General features: G+C 38.2%; 2 protein-coding genes across 11 annotated transcripts in view; one reads left to right on the forward strand and one right to left on the reverse strand.

Annotated features, from left to right (window-relative positions):
- Positions 1–429: 429 nt before the first annotated feature.
- ANGEL2 (angel homolog 2) lies at positions 430–18,541 on the forward strand. Of its 7 annotated transcripts, none has more exons than XM_046682257.1 (9): positions 430–638; positions 2,784–3,109; positions 8,186–8,442; positions 9,126–9,195; positions 10,315–10,736; positions 11,623–11,749; positions 12,156–12,213; positions 14,422–14,585; positions 16,167–18,541. In XM_046682257.1, exons 1-9 carry the CDS (start codon positions 580–582, stop codon positions 16,316–16,318), a joined length of 1,635 nt encoding a protein of 544 aa, XP_046538213.1. In that variant the 5' UTR covers positions 430–579; the 3' UTR covers positions 16,319–18,541. The 7 variants fall into 7 exon arrangements, with proteins under 7 accessions (XP_046538213.1, XP_046538216.1, XP_046538220.1 ...); XM_046682260.1 differs by having other exon boundaries at positions 430–597; XM_046682259.1 differs by lacking the exon at positions 430–638 and adding an exon at positions 683–1,075.
- A 265-nt stretch (positions 18,542–18,806) lies between these two features.
- VASH2 (vasohibin 2) overlaps positions 18,807–23,502 on the reverse strand; it is a 37,795-nt gene continuing 33,099 nt past the window's right edge. For all 4 annotated transcript variants that reach the window (XM_046682268.1, XM_046682265.1, XM_046682266.1 and 1 more), the window contains one exon: positions 18,807–21,936. In XM_046682268.1, the coding sequence (XP_046538224.1) occupies positions 21,864–21,936 (73 nt within the window). In that variant the 3' untranslated portion in view covers positions 18,807–21,863. The remainder of the gene's footprint in view (positions 21,937–23,502) is intronic.

Below are 23,502 nucleotides of genomic sequence, written 5' to 3' on the forward strand. Positions count from 1 at the left end.
GATAAAGGTGGACACTCAAGACACACACGTACATTTAAAAGTGAGTTCTGTGGATGTGTTCCCGCAAAATTAATTGCAAAAATCCGTGGTACCACAGTTCTGTGGGAACCCAGAGAAGGGTATTTCCCCACTTTGGCCATCCACCTTTCAAATCCCAAGGTCATTATAAAAACACGCTAAAAATTTTTTTTCTTCTTAGCTCTCAAACAGTAACTGCGCGGTACGCGCCCACCCGTAGGCCTTAACGAAGCTTTTGAGCCTTTTTAGTTTGCGTCTTTCTCCCTGTTTCTTTAAGACAGAGCTCGGGCGTCCTGCCCTAGGCCGCAATGGCTGCCCGGGCTTCACACCCTCTGCGCATGCTTCTTGAAGGCAATTCGGGGTTAAGGCAATTGGCGACTTTCGCGGCGCAAGATGGGGGCTTGGCGGCGGGCGAGGTTGAACCTCCCAGGATGCCTTGCGGCCGGGCCCGGAGTCCGGACGCCTAGGGATGGGGAGCCTCCGGCACTTTCAGCCGCCAAATCAGCTGTAGAGGCGGAGGCCGAGCGCGCGGCCTGAGAGCTGCCGCCCGCAGAGGGGAAGATGGAAGCGTGGCGCTGTGTGAGGAGGGGCTACGGCCGCTGTGTGGTGGGGAGAGGCCGGTCAGTAGTGCTGGGTGGCGGGAGGGAGGAGGAAGGGGCGGGCGCGGGCGGCCCGGGGTAACCCGGGGCGGGGCGGACGGAGGAGGAAGAGGGTCGGGGCGGTGGTGCGGCCGGACGAGCCTCCGGAGACCCCGAGGGATAGGTAAACCCGGCGCGTGGCCGGCGGGACGCTGGGCCCGTGGGCTGCGGGGCCCGGCGCGGAGCGCATCGGCCGCCGGCCGGCCTCGTGCCTTCCGGACCGGGCTTGGCCGTGGAGCCCGGCCCACTTCCCCCAATCCAGCCTCCTGGCCCGCCCGAGCCTCCCGGCCCCGGCTCCTCCCCGGGGGCTCGCCATCCGCCGGGAGGCCGCCCGTCCGCAGTCGGTCCCGGGGCGGCCTGACCCGGAGCGGAGCGCGCGCCGTGCACACGCGCCCGGGGGGTTTGTTGTTTGTTGCTGTGTTAGTGTCTCTCAAACTTTAGTCATTTGTATACCAACCTTTACGATTATTATCAAATTCTTGTTCCACCTCTGCATTATTTACTGGGTATTTTGAAATTGGCTGACTTTTTAAAAAAGCACTTCGTAGATGCTGCTTACATTAGCATCGCCCTAAGCAGTATCCGCGAGATCTTGGGTTTGATGTACTGATTATGTTTCTGTTTGCCTAATACATTTTAAGATAAATACTTTGCTATTAAAAATCAATACGTTTAGTTGTGTACCATATGAAACTGGTGTACCACACATGGAAAGCACAGCGCTGTACTAATGATTACATAAGTTATGGGGATCTGGTTTTAACTCCTGTAGTCCTGGGACTTGATGCCAGTTCAGTTCAACAATGTTTTCCTGAGTACCAGCTGTGTGCCAGGCACTGTGCTAGGCACTTGGGAAGAGACTGCGATTACACTGAATAAGAAAGCTCTGGCCTTGAAGGAGCTCATCATCTTAAGAGAAAAATCTATATAAGTAACTACAAATATAGAGAATAAGTTTTGTAGTACAAGTTTTATATTTCAGTAGGGTAGCTTATTAGGATAGAAAATGAATGAGCAAGTGCCCAAATCTCTGTGGCTTTCAGAGTTGTCATCAAGCAGGATAGGCTGCCCATGTCATGCCTTTAAATATTTACAATTAAGTTGAATTTAGAGAACAGTTTGAGAATGCATAAGCTGAAAAAAAAAGTAAAATATTTTAATGCTGTTAAAATGAAAAGAACATATAAAAGTCAAATAAGAGTAGGCACAGTTTAACCAAAATTCCTTTAGAGATAGAAGTGGACATTTTTGACACTATCTTGGAATGTACCCTTAATGAATTCTGGAAAAAAGGATAGAAGTCCTCCTCTGAATCCTCACGTTTTGCCAGAATAGTATAGTAGGAAGAAGATGATCCTTGAGTTGCATTGTTGCTTGAGAGAGCCTGAGAGCAACATATCTATTCAAATAGTGTTAGCACTACTTTGGAGATATTTTAGATGATAGGTTAAATTGGTGCTTTTGGGTTTGGAGTGTTGGTGAATTGCTAGTAAGTAATCTCTGTCCTCTTTCGTTTCCCTCAAGGAGAAGCATGGTTTTAAAAAAAATAAGAATGGAAAAATAAATTAGCCACCCACTGACTAGCAAGAAAGGTAGTTGTGAAGTTGTGTTAGGTTTTTGTTTTTTGAGCTGTACAGATGTTTGGAAAATATAACCTCTGTATAAAAATACTGTGCAGAAACCTGTTTTTACTCCAAACCCAAGTTAGATGATTCACTTGAATTATAGTCAATTTATGTGTTCCATATTTGATTTAAGTATTAGGTTTGCTGTGGATTTTATTTGCCTAGTGAGTTTTATTAGATGCTAGAAAGCTACTCTGTATATCAGTTTGATGGTTGATCCACCTCTTGGTTGACTGTGGACTTTTTGACGTATATATGGTGTTTTGGGAGTGTGGTGGATTCTATGTTAAGTGTTTAGGTACCATTCATGGTTGTTTAGGGATATTGAGAGATTGCTGCTAGTAGTTAAATACTGGCTGCTCCTCCATCCCCATCTTTCACAGATTTAGAGGTAAGATTTTGAATATTAGACATTATCTTCCCTTGAGGAAACAGATTTAGGTTTTACGTACTGTAGTGGAACAAAAAGTGGTACCTCAAGGAGTGTATTTATTTCTTTTAGATACCCCATGTTACCCCATCACCAGAAGAGTCTGGGCAGAGACTGGACTACACCGTGGGAGAATCTGCAAAGGTGTTGCTGGAACAGACATATTTCTAGTTGTATGAGGTGGCCTGGACATTACTCTCGTGCTCCTTACCCGTACTTCAGTAGTAGGCATTTTTCACTAAATTGGAGACCGCCTTGTCTGTTTGAGTCTAGAACTCAGTTTCAGTACTGGAACTGGAGACCTGAGAACCTGAGCCAGACATCTTTGATTCATCTCTCTAGTTACATCATGAACTCTGAGGGAGATGAGCCTTCATCAAAACGAAGAAAACACCAAGGTAAAGGTAACATTTATCTTGGTGCAGAAATAGACATAAGCCATAGACTAGATTGAAACTTTCATTTCTAATCCTTTAGAAAATCTCCTGCAGGGGCCGGCCCGGTGGCGCAGCGGTTCAGTTCCCACGTTCCGCTTCTTGGTGGCCCGGGGTTCGCCGGGTTTGGAATCCGGGTGCGGACATGGCACCGCTTGGCAAGCCATGCTGTGGTAGGCGTCCCACGTATAAAGTAGAGGAAGATGGGCATGGATGTTAGCTCAGGGCCAGGCTTCCTCAGCAAAAAGAGGAGGATTGGCAGAAGTTAGCTCAGGGCTAATCTTCCTCAAAAAAAATAAGATAAAAATTTAAAAAAAGAAAAGAAAATCTCCTGCAGGTTTTAGAAGTGTTTGGTGTTTATTTTTAGGTAAAGTTTTCTGGCTAAAGTTTTCCAGCGCTTTTGGTCTGGTGCTTAAGATCCAGCTACCTTGCCACCATGGCCTGGGTTCTTTTCCTGGTCAGAGAACCACACCACCCATCTGTCAGTTGTCATACTGTGGCAGCTGCGTGCTGCTGTGATGTTGAGAGCTATGCCACCAGTATTTCACATACCAGCAGGGTCACCCGTGGTGGACAGGTTTCAGCAGAGCTTCCAGACTAAGACAGAGTAGGAAGAAGGACCTGGCCACCACCTGCTTCCAAAAAATTGGCTGTGAAAACCCTATGCATAGCAATAGAGCAGTCATTGTTTGATACGATACCAGAAAGTGAGAAGATGGCGCAGAAAGACCCCCTGCTGGACACAGGGTCGCCAGGAGTCGGAATCGATTCAGACGGCACCAACAAGTGTTCTGTTAGGGAAAAATAAATTCTCTTTTTGTGAAGTCTTCATTTTTTCTTCAGTTAATTGTGTATTTCTGACAATGAAAATTGAAGTGACTCTACAGGTACAATAAGGTTGGAAAAGAATGGAGGAGTAGATTAAAACAGTAGGTTTAATTTAAGAATAGTTTTCAAATTCAGGGTTTTGGGAACAAAGGTCCTTAGACTTCTTAGAAATTGGTGGATGTATTCTTTGGAGTCCACAGATCTATTTAAAAAATTAAGTTGCTTGTTCTCATTTTTTCCCCAAAGATTGGCACCTGAGCTAACAGCTGTTGCCAATCTTTTTTTTTTCTTCTCCCAAAATTCCCCTCGTATATGGTTGTATATTCTAGTTGTGAGGGCCTCTGGCTGTGCTATGTGGGACGCTGCCTCAGCGTGGCCTGCTCAGTGTGGCCTGATGAGCGGTGCCATGTCCTCACCCAGGATCCAAACCAGCGAAACCCTGGGCCACCAAAGCAGAGTGCACAAACTCAACCACTTGGCCACAGGCCTGGCCCCTCTTGTTTTTGTTTTTAATGCTAACCTTTTTGTGTAAGGTGAAAGAGCTTTTAAATAGAAACAATCATAAATATAAGATTTTTTTATAGACTGAGATTTAGCTTATTAAATCTGTATTTCTCATATGGGGTCTATAGATGTAATTTTGAGAGTCTGTGGGAAGTTTTTTCTCTTAAAAAGGGTACACATCTTATTCAACTATGAGAAATGGCTTTTTCTAAATATGTTGATTCTTTCCATTTTTCTCATAGTCTTTTTACTCTAAACGATTTACTAGACTCCCTGTGTGCTACCAGCCCTGTCCCCCACATCCAAAGTATACATGAATAATCTAAGTAGAATTTGGAATTGTCTTTCTTACTGAGCTATAGTTTTCAGTGAAAATAATTTCTCAAGATATTTGAAAATTGGCTGTGCGGGTGTCATTGTGTAGGGAGCTGACGCAAGTTTGTCAAAGGAAGACGTTCAGAGTGAGTCTCACCTGGAAGTCAGAGCTAGAAGATTAGCCAGCGTTAGTGTGCTTTTAGGTAAAAATTCTGTACACATTTAAGTAGAAATTCTAAGCACTCAAAAATGGAGATCCATAGTACTTAACCACAGCAGGTGTTTATAAACAAATACTTGTTTGAATGAGTGAAAGGTATATTCAGAGGCATTAAAATTAGGGTCCTAAGAACAATCCATAATCTACAAATCTAGGCCTCTATGATGACATGAGATTGCGTTTCCTTCACGTACTCACAGTGTTTACCAGGTTAGCACACTCCTCTGTCTTTTAGCCTTTTGTAAATCTGATGTGCTGTCAGGAGGAGCTGTGGCATATTGTCATAAGCATGGGCTTAGGAATGCTCCCTGCTCTCATTCTGCTTCACTGCTAATTGTGTGAACTTGGACAGGTTACTGAACCTCTCTGCTCCTTGGTTTCCTGGTGTAAAATAATGTCTACTTTGAAAGCCTGTTGAGGATGAATGAGACGTATCAAAGTGCCTAACACACTGTTGGCTTCATAGTAGGTACTCAGAAAATTGTGGTGGTGGTGTTTTCCCTTTAATGGATGGGGAATTACATTTACATACTTATAAACTTTGACTGCAACCTGACTCTTTATATGTCCATTCTTCCTAGGTATTGTGAATAAGGAAAATGCTCTTCGTTAAGCCATATTTGTGACTTCCGATATTTCACTAATACTTTTCAATCAAGAGAACAGCATTGCTAACTTGCCTATCACTTTAAAGTGGTGTTTGAAGGATTTGTGTGACACAATTATGACTTTCTAATTAGGCACCCTAAAAACCCGATCAGGCCTATTGCTTACTTTCTTTGATTCATCTGTCTTCTCTGCTGTGATCACCTTGTTCCTCCTGACATGGAAGGTATATAAGCTTTTGTAGTGTGAATTTATGTTATGAAGTATATGAAGGCCAAAGATGATCCACTCCATCAGTAGATTTCAAATTGTCTTCCATGGAACCCTAGCATTCGAACACATTTTTGTATGTTTATTAAAAGCAAACGTGGTCAGGATAAATGTGTTTGCCCCATCGTCCCAGCCCCAGTCCTAACGTGCCAGAGATTGATGCTCATGACGTGAAAAGTCATGCCAAAGGGTTGTACAAGCTCTAGAAGTTTGGAAGCCACTGTATTAATTAGATAATCTGATGGTCTTGGTTATTTAAAAAAAATGGAATTGCAAAGAGTTGGCTTACAAACTCTTAGTTGCTAGAACCACAAAAATCTGAATGCATTTATATGCCTTCACATATACGTATTTTACAAGGGAATAAGAACGAGTTTTCTAGACCTTCATCTTCCATATTTTAATGTGGCGGTGACACCAGGTTAGTGCTGTAACTTTGTGGTGATAGCTCACATTTTGTTTGCATGACTAGAGCCCTTTTCATCTCGTATACATATGAAGACTTTATGATGTGTGGCTACAACCATCATAGGCAGTCCCCAATTTATGAATGAACTGTGTTCTAGATAATCAGTTCTTGAGAATCGCTGTTGATCGTTGGTTCTGTTTTCCCCGTAGAAACTATGTTATAAATCTCAAAGTCGCTCTTCGGAGCTAGTACAGTTACACTTAGTTCTGAGCCTTTGAGGGTAGGATTCTCCATATTCAATGAAGGATAGTGAAGGGGATAGTTTCCTTTCCTTTGCCTGGCATAGGACAAGATCTGGGGTAAGTTCTGTAATAGTTGAAGGCCTTTGTTTAGTTTGGTGTTCTTTCCTTCCACTTTTTTTTCTTTACCCTTCTCCTCGGGCTCCTAGTACCTTCATGGTACGGTGTCTCCAACTCCCGTGTTCCACTCAGACCTCACTATTGGTAAAAATTATCTTCCTCTTCTACCTTTGGTCACAATTTCTCTTCCCTCAGTGCAGCAGATACTGGCATTTAAATTTTGAGGAAAGCAGTCTGATTAACTCATTTACCAGCCCGTATTTTTAAATTTTTACTTCATTGGCATTTTTATAGAGTGTTGGTATTCTGCTTGTAAATATATTGTCATTGTAGAAGATTTGGAAAAATCTTCCACAATCCCACCACTCAGAGATAACTACTCTTTAAAATTCTGGTGTATTTCCTTTTAGTCTTTTTTCCCCCCTGTGTAGAAAATATTTTTCCTCAATTTAATTTTTAGTTGGCAAAATTTTAGGCATTGTAATCCAGTGAAGTGAAAACCTTCATGCGTGAAAAGGCAGAGATTCTTGGGCTGAGGTTCTTCAAGCTTGAAAGTCCATCTCCAAGTCTGTTTTCCCAAGTTCTTCCCATTTCTTGTTTTCTCCTTCGTTTGAGCTCATAGATCCTCTAAAAGTTCCGCATTTTTCTTCATGGCTTCCATGGCAGTAAGAGTATCCTCTTTAATGGTGGGGTGAGGGAGACAAAGTCAAAGGTGAATCTATACGGTGGTCATTTCTAAGTCGAGGACTGCCTATAATTGCAAAATCTCATGCTTTTCGATTCTCTTTTCATCACTTTTTCAGGGTACATGGTGTCTTTGCAGAATATAAACTATCACACATTCCTGGTTGCTGCATGCTAGGTTTGTCAACCAGCCGTTATCATTTACTAGCATTCTGTAACTGTGTCACATTTAACTTTGCTTTGGTCTGCATTAGAAAGCTTTCTTTTGTTCATTTTGTCGGCATTGTTCCACGTTAGTGTTCTAGGCAGTAAGCACTGCTTCATATATTGCCGGTATACACCCTTCATTCATGTCTACACCAGTATTCTGAGATGAGTTGTTTCTGGAACTTAATCACTTGATGTTCTTATCTTACAAATAAGGACTAAAATATGATGTGAAATCATCTTATTGAAAAGCCAACTGTGACATACAAATAGATTATCATGGTTATAAGGTTGCTAAGCATGTGTATGGCAGAGTTACTTCTTAACCATAAAGAAGTGAGAAACCACGACCCCTGCCTTGTCTTAGCTTTATTAACACACTCTCCCAGCCTCCAGAATCTCTTGCTAGATCCTTTCACACCTGTATTGTACCTTTTGGTCAGTCAGTATAGCATTTTACTTTGTAATCAATTTGATGACAGCTTCAGTTACTCAGTGCTGCATTGCCATTTCCTAGGGAAAAACATTTTGTTCATTGCCTATGGGAATTTTTAAAAGGCAAAAAAATGCTGATATACAGGAAAATATATGGTCTGTATTTTATTAATTCTTTATATTTTGTCCAAAACATTTAATAGGCACGATAAAACGGCATTGGGAATATATATGTAACCGTAATAAAGAAAAAATGAAGATCTTGGGAGACAAAAATGTTGACTCCAAATGTGAAGACAGTGAGAACAAGTTTGACTTTTCAGTGATGTCCTATAATATACTTTCACAAGATTTATTGGAAGACAATTCACACCTCTATAGACACTGCCGGCGGCCGGTATTACACTGGAGTTTTAGGTTTCCCAATATTCTGAAAGAAATTAAACACTTTGATGCAGATGTAAGTGCAAAATATCATCAAAATTCTTCACACAAGAAAAAGTTGGGTTAAGTGATTCATTTGTAAACTAAATGGTTTTATCTCTTTTGTTTGTGGGGTGAGAAGGGAAGACGTTTAAACATAGTGATGGAACAGTTTTTAACAAGGTATCATGACTTCCACAGTGTTATTTGCTGATGGTTGTCGGTGTAAATAATCATTAACTTTTCAAAAAAGATCCAAAAAGTTTTAAGTATTGGTCACTTTTGAGACAGGGACTGGCAGCATATTAAGTATTTAATAGATATTTCCTTTGATTTGAAATTTAAGTAACTCATGCAAAAATTAATCTAGATGATGGCATTCAAAGAAATCAGCTCTTAGGAAAAGACTAGAAAGATTTAGTACTAATGAACATGTAAATTCAGGAAAATATCCTGACATGGAAATTAAAATTATTCCTTTGGGAATTACCAGTTTTAGATACTAAGAGAGCTTCAAGAAAGCCCAGGGTTTTGAAGACTGCTCAGATTTGGAAATACTAATTTGATAGATCTATAAATTACAAAAGAAAAGATCATGTCTTTTATTTCGGTTTTCATCAGGTTTTTAGAATTTTAAAAGCCTGCTTTTAAAGATGAAAGCACAAGAAAATTCATATTTGTATCTCTTTGTTTTAATTCAAGCCATTTTTTTCTTCCAAGGTACTTTGTTTGCAAGAAGTTCAAGAAGATCATTATGGAACAGAGATCAGGCCAAGTTTGGAATCATTGGGTACAGTGTAACTTTTATTTTAGCCAAATTTACTTTGGAAGGTTTGTGTGTTGTTGAAGTATAACTTGATAACAGATTTATTTAGACCAAAAATCTTAATTTTGAAAAAATGTAATAGCCATCTCAAAAGTTCAGGAAAAGATTGAGATATTTCAAGTGGAAACTTGTGTTGTTATATAATTTTAATTCAAACGGAAAGGTGTGTAAGAATATCTTCGTAGCTTCCTTTCCAGGAGTTACTCTGCCCACCACCAGACCCCTAAGATTCTGAGCTCTGTGAGATCAGGGACCATTCTGTCTAGTTTATTGTTATAACACAAGTGTCTACCACTGCCTAATGGATAGAAGCTAAAAACCTTTCTGATGAATGGACACTTCTAGAAACAGGTCATCGTTTGAGAAATGCTGCCTACTTTGCATTCATTCATTCAGCAGATATTTTTTGAGTGCTTACTATACACCATGCACTTTCTAGACAATGGGAGTACAGCAGTGAACAAAACAGCTAAAATTCTCTGCCCTTGGGGAGCGTCCGTTCTAGTGGAGAAAGGCTGACAATAAACCAAATAAGTAAGTAAATAACAGGAAAGTAGAATGAGTCAGGTTTCAATTTTAAGCAAAATAATCAGAGAAGGTGACATTTGAGCAAAGACTTGAAGGAGGTGAAGGAACAAGCCGTGCCTAGAGCATTCCAGGCAGTGGAGATGGTGAAGGCAGGCCCTGAGCTTGGAGTGCCTTAGGCAGGAGAGAAGGCCAGTGTGTGTGGAGTAGGGCAAAGAGGGGAGATCTAGAGGCAAAAAGGTCAGAGAAATGGGGTGGGGGAGAGTGGGGGCAGATTATTATAAGGCCTTACTGTCTTTGTCATGACCCTGACTTTTACTAGGATGGAAGGAGAGTATGAAAATACACATTAGCATATTTAAGACTGAAGTCTGCCAGTAAAGAGACCTGTTAGACCCAGTCCCCAACTTTTTTGATTCCAACACTTATTAGCATCCTGTTTGACTAATGTTTTGCAGAATACACTTTGGTAAACATTGTTCAAAATTATTAGGAGAGCTGTGTTTTGCCATATATAAAAAAACAATCCCTTGTTTTAAATTTCTATCTTTCTTATAGGTTATCACTGTGAATACAAGATGCGGACTGGAAGGAAACCCGATGGCTGTGCCATTTGCTTCAAACATTCCAAATTTTCACTGTTATCAGTGAACCCAGTGGAGTTCTTCCGCCCTGATGTTCCGCTGTTGGACAGAGACAATGTTGGATTAGTGTTGCTCTTGCAGCCCAGAATTCCAAGCACTGCCTCTCCTGCACTCTGCGTAGCAAACACACATCTATTGTATAATCCAAGGCGAGGTGATATTAAGCTGACCCAGTTGGCAATGCTTCTGGCAGAGATTTCCAGTGTTGCCCATCAGAAAGATGGCAGTTTCTGCCCTATTGTTATGTGTGGTGACTTTAATTCTGTTCCTGGTTCTCCACTCTATAGTTTTATAAAGGAAGGAAAATTGAATTATGAAGGACTTGCCATAGGAAAGGTGGGTGCTCGCTTCATCACTATGAGGAGGCAGTCTTAGCTCACTTCATTGTAACATGAGGATAGGCATCACAGGGCTGTTTGAAAACTGTGGGTGATCCGGTACTCTCACTCTACCAAGCTATGATGAGTTTCCACAACTACTAACGAGTAATTATATTCACTTGATTGAATTTCATCTTTTCCATCTATTTGTGGCAACATTCTGCTTGGAAGAATTGGCAGGCAGCAAAAAATCCAAAATGGAGAAGAAAAAAAATGCATTGACAGACATGAATACTTCATAAATAAGGAACTGCTCTCAAGGTGGCAGAATAGAATTTTGAATTCTGGATGTATAGGCCATGCAGTTGGCAAAACAGTAATTTAGTATTTCTTTAGTATATAAGTTTTCTTTTACTAATGATAAATATTTTAATTCTCTAGCTGAGTATAATTTATCCTATGTTTTTATTTTCATTGTGCTTTCTTCTGCATTCTTTAGATCATTTCATCTTCAGTATTTTTAGCCAAAATAAGCTCTCCACCACTGAGTTTTGAGTGATGGTTTAAAATTTTATAAGAGTTCATCTTTCATAGTATTTTGTATAATAGAAACTATATTGCAGGTAGCAAAAGGGAGGGCCAGCATTAGTCCAAAGCTATAAATCGTTTAGATATCCAAATTAGAGAAAAACGTGGAGGAAAAGATTGCCATTTTCATGTAAATAAGTGCTTTCTGAACTGTATTTGAACAAGATTTTATAAGCACAAATAATCACTTAATATAATGAATAAAGGGTAATATTTACCATTCTTGGATTCCCTTTTATTTAAGACATAAACTTTTCAATACATAAACTATTTAGAATCTATTCACTTAAGATACCTGTTGAAATTTTGTTTAGGTATCTGGCCAGGAACAGTCTTCACGGGGACAAAGAATTTTATCTATTCCAATTTGGCCCCCAAACCTAGGTATCTCTCAGAACTGTGTGTATGAGGTACAGCAGGTACCAAAAGTAGAAAAGACAGGTAAGTGTTTGCAATACATTTTAGCAGACTTCTTGATAACAGTGTTCCCTTTGAAGACATACTACTAAATTTTTAGGGGAATAACACCTCAGGGATGAATATTCATATGTAAAGAAATATGGTTGTTTGCTTATTCCTTTTTTAAAGAGCTCTAAATTTAGTTTTTTAAGTTGAACTTCTAAAATTATCCTTGCATGAATTACTTGCATGTTGCTTTGAAAATGTGTCTTATTTGTGCTAATTCTGGAGACCATCAAAACATATAGATTCCAGGATGAAACATTTAGCAATGCGTCTATATAGATATGTATTAAATATTGTTCCCAGAGTAAGAGGACTATACTAAGGCAAACTAGAACAAAACAATATATTGATAGTATTTATACATTTCTCTCTCTTCCTACAGATGGTGATCCAACACAGACACAGCTGGACAAAACAGAGGTCCTAGTGACACCTGAAAAGTGAGTTCTGGAAAGCAGCAGTAGACTTCTGCTGACTTTATTGAGTAAAAAAATCATTTCTCAAAAATTACTTGGATAAAAAATGAAGATAATGATATTGCATTCTAGTGAAAAATACTGGCTCTTAAGTCAAATAGACCCGAGTTCCCATCCTGACTTTGCTACTTTTTAGCTGTATGATTTTGAGCAAGAAACTTAACATCTCTGAGGTTCACTTTCCTGATCTGTAATTTGGGTTGTTATGAGGATTAGATGAGACGAAGCATGTAAAGCTCGATGTTTGGTACATAGCTTAAGCAGTGTTATTTAAAAAGAACAACCTGTCCGTGGATGTGGACCAGCTAGCACTCTTTGAAATGTATTGCTATTACATATTTAAACAAAGGTCAAGATCACAGAAAAATATCTTTTAGATTTCAGAAGAATCCTTAGCCTCCTCTGACTTACTAGATCTCAAAACAGTCAATAGGAGAATTGATCCAAAAAAGATACGCCGGTAGAAAAGATAATTATTTATGCTTATCTCCTGAACTACAGGAAAAGGTCATCAGAGCTACGGGGCAAAGATGCCTGGATTCTGTATTATTAAAGAAGCATGAATGTTTGGGGCTATGGTTGACAAACAGAAGTCTGTTCATACAACAAGACGGAGACTGAAACCGCTTTAGCATGTTCTTGAAATGCCCTGATTCTTTCATTTTGTGGCTCTTTTATAGTTTTTATTTTTGCTTTAACATTTAAATTTAGGGACAAAATTAGAATCATCTCTCAGTCATTTCATCTGCTTTCTTCTCAATCTTATTTTATTTTGTATACCTTGTTTTGAGAAAATGTTATCTCAATATAAGAACCTAGTAAGAAAGGAAGCAATTGTTTTGAACTTTTAAAAAAGAATACTTAGGAATTTATAATTAAACCTTTCAAATATACTAAAAACTTCCCTGAGTAAGATTAATAAAAAGGCTAATATGACTAACAAATGCTTAGTTTTGAGTAATTCTCAAATCATTTTATAACAATGTGGGGTGTAAGAAAAGATATTTTTAAGTATCTATGTATAAATACAGTGTGTTTACATGCATAGCTGATATCTGTAAACTGGAAAGTTGATAGTGAGATAACAGTTTGCAGGAATCCTGCTTTACATTTAATAATGTAAATAAAACTCCTTAGACATAAAAAGTTGCTATAACTTGGAAGTAAGGGCATTTTGAAGGAATTACCTTTGTTCATCGACCTGTGAGCTCTTTAAAAGCAGGGCAACATCTCTGTCTCTGTATCCTTAGCTTCTAAGGTAGTGCCTGGAAGTTAGTAGATGTCTGGTAAATGTTTATTGCATGAATTAAAAAATTTTTTTCAATTTTGTTTTCTTTCATGACATAAAGGATACTAAACTTCATGATATGTTAATAGGAAATGAATTTTAAACCCTTTACCCATAACATCATATATGTATTTGTAGTGTGGGGTAAATGTACACCATTATAGAAGCTGGTTGTTTGTGTGGTTTTTTTTTTAAAGATTTTATTTCTCCTTTTTTTCCCAAAGCCCCCTGGTACATAGTTGTGTATTTTTAGTTGTGGGTCCTTCTAGTTGTGGCATGTGGGACGCCGCCTCAGCGTGACTTGATGAGCGGTGCCATGTCTGCACCCAGGATTCGAACTGGGGAAACCCTGGGCCGCCAAAGCAGAGCGCACGAACTTGACCACTTGGCCACGGGGCTGACCACTATAGAAGCTGTTTTAAGATGCATACAGAATTATCTCATATATCATGGCAAGAATGATCATAGAAAAATATGACCCCTCTGACATGAAAAGTCTGGTGGGTTACAGATAGCATTCCTGAAGGCTACTTTGATTTTCTTTCTTAAAAACACAATAAAAAACTTATAAATTGTTTTAGAATATGTTTGTTAGTAAGTGGAAGTCCTCAAATATGTTACAATTAATAAAAAATAACATTAGTTTGTTAATTATTGAGCTTTTTTCCCCCAAGTATCACAGCCCTGTTAATGGGTTTTATATATTGCCACGTGTTAAATTTATACATCGCCAAAGCTAAATTGTGACATGATCTATTTAAATAAAGCTTGTCATAATGTCGGACTTTGTCTGGAAATTAAATGAAAAAGTGCTTTAAATAGGAGGAATTGTAAAAATCATGAAGAACTTGATGGATGCTAAATACTTTTTCTTTTCAATTTAGATTATCTTCACATTTACAGCACCATTTCAGCTTATCATCGGTTTATTCACATTATTTTCCTGACACTGGGATTCCAGAAGTGACCACCTGTCATTCTCGAAGCGCCATAACTGTGGATTATATTTTCTATTCTGCTGAGAAGGAAGATGTTGCTGAGAAGCCAGGTGAAGAATTCATGTAATCTTAAGTTCTGCTAGAGAACACAGTAACTAAAACCTCAAGGCTGAAGTTGCAAAAAGTAGCTAAACATCTAGATGAAGTTCAAGATTTAGAAGTTTAAAAATATCTTTAAATTGGTGATACGTTTGACAGATTGGTAATAAATTGGAATAAATCTGTTAATTACCTGCAAAAGAGGGAGGCAGTGAAACACCTTCAAGCAAATTATTGTATCCTCAACTCTACCCTCCAATTCCAGTCAGCTGCTGAGTTATAAATCTTTCATATTGCCCTTTGGTTTTACTTGCCATAAATTTACTGTTTTTCTTGTGACACCAACTGGATATATTGTGCTAATGGTCATTATACGGTTTGAGCTTAAATTTTACAAAGGCGTGCTGCCTTCATCGTAGGAACATGCTTACACTGCCATCATAGACCATTTGCCAGGCTGACCCTGGAAGACAGTCACGTGTCACTTAACAACAGGGATATGTTCTGAGAAATGTGTCATTAGGCAATTTCGTCATTCTGCAAACATCACAGAGTTCACTTACACAAACCTGGATGGTATAGCCTACTATATACCTAGGCTGTATGGTGCTGATCTTATGGGACCACCGTCGTATGTGTGGTCCCTTGTTGCCTGAAACATCATTATGGCACATGACTGTATTGGATCTTTCTGAGAAAGAGAAGTCTGTAATATGACTGTGTTTTGAAAAAGCAGAGATCATAAAACATTTTCCTTTTACAATTCAGTGAAAATCAGATTTTAAACCAAGGGATTCAAAGTGAGGAAGAAAATGCAGTATAAGATAACTGAAAGTAGAATACCATTCAGAAAAATGTGGGCAGCTGTTTGATCTTTTCTGATTTCCCCATTTTTTCTCTTCCATTTTTTGTGCTATTTTTATTTTTCCCTTTTTCCATTGTTTGTTTCCTACTGAGGATAACCTTATTAGTGATACTCAGGAGATGGCTTACTCCTCCCCACTAGATCAATTCCACAAAACATGCTTGCTGCTTTGACTTTGTAATGAAGTTCTGGTAGTTGTCATGCCATAAACGTTCACTAGGTGGCAAGAGTGTGTCATGGACCAGAATCTCAAATCTTAACATCAAGAGCGTGTCATCTTTTACTCTACTTCTGTGGGTACTGAGTCTCTGGGACAAAATCGTACTAATTGATTCTCTAGTCACCTTATAAATTTCCTAATCAGCTGTGGCTGGGTCTGTCTGATTATATGCAACTACAAAATGGTTGATGGATGAATTTCTTATGTCATTGTCAATATCAAATTACTCTTAGCACTGTTGTTTATTACATTGATTTTTTTTCTAAAGATTATCTGCATAACTTGAAATATAAAAAATATCTGAAATATAAAAAAAACTGAAACTGCTGTTTGAGAATTATAATTAACTTATAACTGAATAAAACAAACTGAATCACATTCTAAAAACTGACTTCCAGAGGGGTTTCAAGTTCTATATCATCGTTTAGAAAAGAATACTTGTATGATTAATTTACAATAGGCTGTTGACACGGTTTCACTAAATATGTATGTGCTTCTTTAATGTAGGAGCTGAAGTTGCTTTGGTTGGTGGCTTGAAACTTCTAGCTAGACTGTCACTTCTTACAGAACAAGACTTATGGACCGTGAATGGACTTCCAAATGAAAATAACTCTTCAGATCATCTGCCCTTATTGGCTAAATTCAGACTTGAGCTCTGACTCTTCTTTCATTACATATATACTTTTCTTTCCAATTTATATTCTTTTTCAAAGAATGCAAGGTTCTTAAGAGTTTGCATGTTGTTTATTTTTGCGCTGTGGAGTTTCTGAAGAAGTTATGTTAAATGCTTGAAGTAGATATGGGAAGAAACAAGTTTACAACCATTTTCTTTTTTAATAATGAAAAAATATTTTCCTGACAAGTGAGATCTAAATGCTCTTTATTGTAAAAGAGTTGTAAATATTTTTTATTCTAAATCCCAGTAAAATTGACAGTGACTTGTAAATATAGTGCATCTTCTTTAGTTCTTTTAGTAAAGAATTTCTGTTCATGTTTTTGGCAAGCTTTACAGTGAATCCAAAGTACCTTTGAGTTCTTGCAAACTACAACTTGTTTCCCTCCAGAAGGTCTGATTTCACTGGGAGAACCATATGCTTGTTGCGTTCTAATTAATGCATCTCTGAAATCATTGAGTCATTCACAACCAGCCATTTTGGTTTGTTTTTGAGGGGGCTTGATAATGCTTTTTAAAATTGTACAAATTGCTTAATCCACCTTGTTACTATCCTGAGCCATGTAAAATGCCTGCATTTTGTTGGGAAACAGGTCACCATAACTAGTAGGATGAGGCGCTCTACACGAGCCCGCTCTCTCCATCCCGCAACGACAGACCCTCACAGGATGCCTTGAGAGGGAGACACTGGGCTGTGCCTCTGTTTCCCGAGCGGTTTTTCCTTTTTTCTATTCCATTTCAAGAAAAGGCCCCTGGTTTGGGAGAGAGAGTTGCTTTTACTGAACCAATTCTGTAGAAATTTATTTTGTTAGAAAACTTGTCTTTGGAACAAAGTGGCAGCTATAAGATTATTTTTGTTTTGCCTCAGAAGTTTGAGGAAGCCAGCAAAACTCTAGTGGGGAGATACCAACTTGGAGACCTAACACTCTTAAGTAGTAATTTTAACTGTTTTAGTAGTTTTATTTCTAAAATGTTTTATTTTGTAATGATGCAGCCATGTGAGATGGGGCTGACATTTTTTTATGAAGTGGTTAAGAGCAGGTCTAATAAATCCTGCAGTTGGCTCTGTATGAATGTTTGAATCAAAATTTTTAAAACATGAAGAGTGAAAATTTTCTCTTTTTTAGACTTTGGGATCAAAGAATTGCGTGCATTTTTACTAAGTAGTAATTTTATATTGAATCATACTGAATTATAAAAGTTTTTACAATGTGTTTTCTTAATAGAATGCTTCATCTTAAATTAGAAAGCAGTCGTTACTTTATAGTCTTGGAGTTTAAAAGTTTTTGTACTAAAGCATTTACTACAATTATTTTTTAAAAAATAAACCAGGTGAATACCCCAAAAACAGCATGTGGGTTATAAGGATTTGCCTAGTAAAAACTGTAGTAAGTAAGTACGTTTAAATGTTTAATTTCTCATTTTTTGGGTTTTAACTCACGGTATTAACTGTTCATACAGTTAGCAGATATAGTCATCATCAAATAATAATGACAGGATAATTATACCCTTTTAGTTTGGGGGAAAGAAAAATGAAAATCCGTTGATTAATTACTGCTTTGTGTTGTGTGACTTTATTAACAAATAACACTATATGTAGGTCATTTTTGACAAACTAACACCCCTGAAAATCTCTGTGAAAAGCTAATTTTTTATATCCTGATTAATATATTGTGATTTTAGGCCCTCTTCATGTGCTTCACTTGATAGAGTTAATCCATAAAATTGCTTTCCACTGTAGCTGATAGAATGAAGTATTATTTTGCGGACTGGAGGCCAAAGGGTCAATGGAACCTTCTCACAGGTTTTTAAAGCTCCACTAAAATTGTCTATTTGTCTTTACTTTTTTGGTCAGAAGAGTTGGTAACTCTGTTGGAGCCTTCTATTTTCCTGCCAAAAGCAATGAAATCTGGTTAATTACTAAAACCAGTTCTTCCAGTCTCAAGTGCTATACTCTCCAAGTTTGAAATGGAAAGGGATATTATGCAATAAATGAAATTTTGGTTTTACTGTATCTTTTGATATCAAGATAATGTGCTTGTTTGAAACCTTGTCCTTTTTTTGGAATTTAGCAACTGTCTGCTTTTAACCCTTTGTTTTCCTCAAAAGCTAAGTCAGAGATCTAGCGCGTTCAAGGGGTTGGGGAAACAGACATCAAGTCCTTTGCACTTTGTACCTGTAAATTACCTAATAAATTATTGTACTAGTACATCTGTGCCTGCAGGTTTGTGCTAGGTGTACTAAGCTGTGTAAGCTGGCCCGTTGCCTCTTCTGAACTATTTCATTACCCTTTTCAGTCTTTATACTTAGGGTGATGCTAAAATATAAGTGAATTAAGATGTTTAATATACAGTCTGAAAATTGTGGAAGAAGACTAGGGTGAGAGAGCAATAAATTAGTTTACTAAGACAAGTATGTAATAAGAGGGCAAGAAAAAATCACACCATCTTACATTTTTAGAAGAAAAACAATCGTTACGTTTCCAGGATGGTTTTACTAAAGTCTCATGCTGTGTATAAACATACAAGTGATGAGAAAAACATTAACTTGAAACATGCACTTATCTGGCATTCTCTAAAATACCATTATACAAGTTTTCATTTACTTAGAAAAATACCCACTAAAACAATCACAGTTTTTCTTAAAGATTTAAAAAAAATGTATCGGCCAGAACAAAGTCCAAGAGAATAAACAAGATTTGAAACTGTATGTCAAAAAAACTGTACAAGGTTGTACATAAAACTATAGCTTAGAAAAGCCTTGGGTAGAGTAAGAATACTGAATTAAGATTTCCAAAGTTCTATTTACCAATATCTATTAATAAAATCCTTATGAAATAATTGACTTAGAAAAAGTGAAATGCTCATGATTTCAGAGTGTATAGAAAATACTAAATATCACTTTCTGAAATAAAGTGTACTCAAAACAGCACAATGTGTAGTCTAAAATCAAGATTTCTGTCATTCATTTAAACTTTGCATATATTGCCTTAAAGGCCTTAAGCATAAAATTTCTCTTGGATTAATAACTTTTTTAAAAATTAGATTTCAAAGCATTTCATAGTTTTATTTTTTCTCTTTTGAATTATAGCCAGTTTTTAAATCAATTTTGGGGGTAAATCATGTCATGGGTTTTTTTTCTTGCCTTAATATTTTTAATTAAATTGCTTCACTAGAATTTAGAAGTTTGGTGCCTTTTCCATCTCTTTTAGAAATTAGCATATTTGATAGGCAATAAAAATAGAATGACAACTAAGAACATTTTAAATTAACTGTCATGTTTCTGTGGCTAACTCTTGCTTTGGGGAAATGAATCTTAAAATCAAGGAGTAAGTGTGGAAGAGATCAGGTTACTAACTGAACCATCAAGCCGGTTGGCAGTTTTAAGGCTTATTCATCAGCATATTAGAAACAGTTCGTATTCCTAATCTTTTCCCCTTTTTTGTGGGAAATGAGAGGCTATGCAACAATTGCCATTCTATATTTTAGATGGGACAGTACTTAAGTAATACTTGGAAAATCATATTTCAAGTTCTTAGAATGGCTGCAAGGTTATAAGTAGTCTACTGTTGGATATAATAAAGTTTCAGATTGATAAAGAGAAGATATAGATATATATATATCTATATATGCCTTATATCTCAGAGAGAGAGCGAGCTGAGTCAGTATTGTTTTAGAACAAGAATGAAATGATTCACTGACTACCCCAAACATCTAAACACATGTGCCCGTGAGGCTGCAGATGGCTTTACCTTGTGAAGATAAACAAAGATAACTCATTTTAAACTCTGCTAACTGACAATACTACTCTTAAAGAAAGTGATTCAGTTCAGAATTTTTAACTTACGCTGTAGTTTAGTCTACTGAGATGTTCACTTCTTGGTCCTTTTCATGTAAAGGACATCAGATCTTCTTTTTCAAGAAAACAGTACTTTCCTTTAATAACACTGATTTTTAGGGTAAAGTGAGCTCGTGGCTGAAGGATGAAGTCCTTTTGCTTTCCATGTCACCCTCAGAGGTTTTACTGGTAAAGAACCTCAAAGCACAGCACAGATTCTGATTTTTTTACCCCCTTCCTAAAATCACCTTCAAAGAAAGCCAGAGGGGAAGCACGGAGACTGAAACAGTACTTCTGTTGACTGGCAGACTTCACTTAAATATGCCTTTTGGTCTCATGAGTTGGCATGGTTGCCAAGATAAAACAAATGAAATGGAAGCTGTACTCTTGATGTTGATAACACACAGACTTGGGATGCTATTAGAGTGATTCTGTGTGGGCTGCAGCCAGAAGTTACACCGTAACTACCATATGCAGGCCAGACACTCAGACTGCTTCATGGACTAAATCCCACTGTAAGGTGTAACACTGTACCTGAAGACTTTCCCATTTAAAAAAGGTTCTGCTTCTCTAATTCATTGCATTTTCCAATACCAGTTCGTAAATGTCGTGAAGTGGTACCTAAAAGCAAGGTACTGGAAAATAACCACATCGTGCCACATTTGGTCTTAATATAAGACATCAGAACACACCTCTAACAGTGCATCCTTCAGAATCAAGGCCTGACTCGGGTTAAAAATCACAGATGAAACGTGAACAGAAAGGTTATCTGGTTCTCAAGACCTAATGATTCACTCCCGGCCTCTGCCTTTCCGAGTGTGTTTTTGTCAGAGGTAATCGCAGTACAGCTAAATTTGTGTAATAGGGCGGGACCGCTTGTGCTTTTTGCTGGAGTCTGCAAAGTTTAAATGTTAGTGACAGAACATAGACTAGCTTCCGAACGTGCTTTTTGTTTTGTTTTGTTTTGAAGGAATAAAAATTGCTGTCAGTGAGTGCTTTAAGAAAGATTAAGAAAGAAGTAACTGCAAGATCCTGAAAATGGTTTCCCATATTGCCAGAAGAATTTCAGTGCTTTTTAGTAAAAGACTTGCATATAATACCTTAAATCTCATCACATGTGTGCACCAGGAAAAAATTCCAAACTTTGTGAAGATCCCCATGGGAAATATTGGGGAAACAATACAAATAGAATATAAAAAAACAAAACACCATTAAGTTTGCATATCTGATGTCAAGATGCTGAGGTAATATTAACTGCTTAAAAAAAATCCCACCAATCTTTGCCTCTGTTATTGCTGAAAAAGACATTAATACTGATTAAATTGCCTTACCATATCAAAAGTAGGAGAGAGGATTTCATGAACATTTACTACTGGTGAGGCATAATGTTCAAAGCAAGTAAAAGAAAGTAGGTAAATGGAAAAATAGAAACTACAGTTACGGTATTCTCCTATCTGGAGGAAGGGAGACAGTCCAACCCCAGTGGGGTTTATTCCTTTAGGCTTTTCACAGTTGCCCCTTCATGAATTTTTTTAAAGTTAATTGTTACCACCACTCAGATCCTATTTCCAAGTGAATCCTTAAAAATAAAATTCACAAGCTCTTAATAAATAGTTGCGGTTCCTCCTGAAGACGCTGGGTAAAGTGCAGAGAGAAGCACCAGAGAAGCCCTCTTGCTGGCTGGTATGGCTTGCCTAAATTCGGATTTGATAGCCCACTTCATTCAGAGTGCTGAGGTCAGCCACTTTCTTTTCAGGCAGTGCCGGCCTAGGGAGAAAGACAGACAGGTGGCGGGGAGAGGGGATGAGAGAGATCAGTTAGCATTTCCTGGGCGTCTGCTCAGGCTTCCTAACCCTTCTGATGCTTGCTGCCAGCCTTAGCTCCCAACTCTGCCTCTTGTTCCTAAGTCCACCTTTATGGGTTTTAAGGAACATTTTAACAGGCTTTGCATGTAGTGTTCCAGAAAATTTATGGGCTGCCAAATGAATTTGTTCAACCTCAAGCCTGAATTTGGTCACACTGTAACTTCTGAAACCTAGTATCTGTAAAACCAGGAAAGGTCTAAAAGTCACATCTATTACAGTAGAACTAAAAATCTGAGCCAAATTCTCCTTGAAACCTTGGCTTCCTGGCGTTTGTGCCCTGGGGGAAGCCCAGCAACTACCAGACATCACAGGTGACTCAGATCCTCGTGGAGAGATTCTCTGTTATCTTTGAGAGAGGGTTACTATTCCAGGCTTGAATATATGTAACCAGGGCGAATCTTTTAGAATTCATCTGAGAAAGCATGTCAACGTGGAAAATCATCTCTCTTCCCTAAATACATTTTCTGAAGTACTTTCCAATATAAAACTACACCTAAGCATTTATGTAAAGTCAAGTAAGAAAGTACATCAAGCTGGGGAAAAAAATCATTCAGTAGCATGTCATCTGTCTCCATCAAGACATTCCTTGGGGCCGGCCCCGTGGCCCAAAGGGTAAGTTGGCGCTCCGCTTCGGCGGCCCAGGGTTTCGCCCGTTGGGATGCTGGTCACGCTGAGGCGGTGTCCCACATAGCACAACTAGAAGGACCCACAACTAAAAATACACAGCTATGTACCAGGGATCTTTGGGAGAAAAAGGAAAAAATAAAATCTTTAAAAAAAACAGGACATTTCCTACGTGATTTCCCAATATAAAACTAGGCCTAAGCATTCTCAAGATTTTTCTCACAACTTTTGCATTTCTTAATGAGCCTCTTCTCACCTTTGATAAAAAATAACCAAGACTGTAAACCAAATTTAGGATGTTCGATATGTCTAGTGAGTTCTAATTCAAAAGTTTCACATTTAGCCATTTTTGTAAGAAGATCAAAGACATTTCTAGGTTACACATGAACCTTGTTTTAACTGGTAAAAAAGAGACCGAAATGAAAATATAATTGTTTAAAAGTTTCTTGATTTATACCTTTGAAAGATTTCCTAATAGCAAATGGTTTTCTCCTGTCACGAATGTGGTCCAACTCATTCGATGTTGACAGAACCAGAAATCACAGCTAGCTTCCAATAAGGGTGCTGCTCAATGAAGGACATTAGGTTCAAAGTTTGACAACAAATTCTACCACCCTACGTAGTCTTATTCTCTCTCTCTCCGCCCCTACCCCTCCCTTTCTCCTTTTTTTTTCAGAGATGTCCCATCTCTGCATAGTCATCAACAGTCTATGATCATCCTCTGAAACTCGAAAGTGGTCAAGAAACCTGACTTGCTACCCAGCACTAAAATAACTTGTAATTTTGTCTCTGTGTTACATGGGGCGTATTTTTCAGCTTCACCACATGCCCTGCTTTACTGGTC

Source organism: Equus quagga, chromosome 13 (genome assembly GCF_021613505.1).
Source record: "Equus quagga isolate Etosha38 chromosome 13, UCLA_HA_Equagga_1.0, whole genome shotgun sequence".
In the NCBI taxonomy this organism is placed as follows: domain Eukaryota; kingdom Metazoa; phylum Chordata; class Mammalia; order Perissodactyla; family Equidae; genus Equus; species Equus quagga.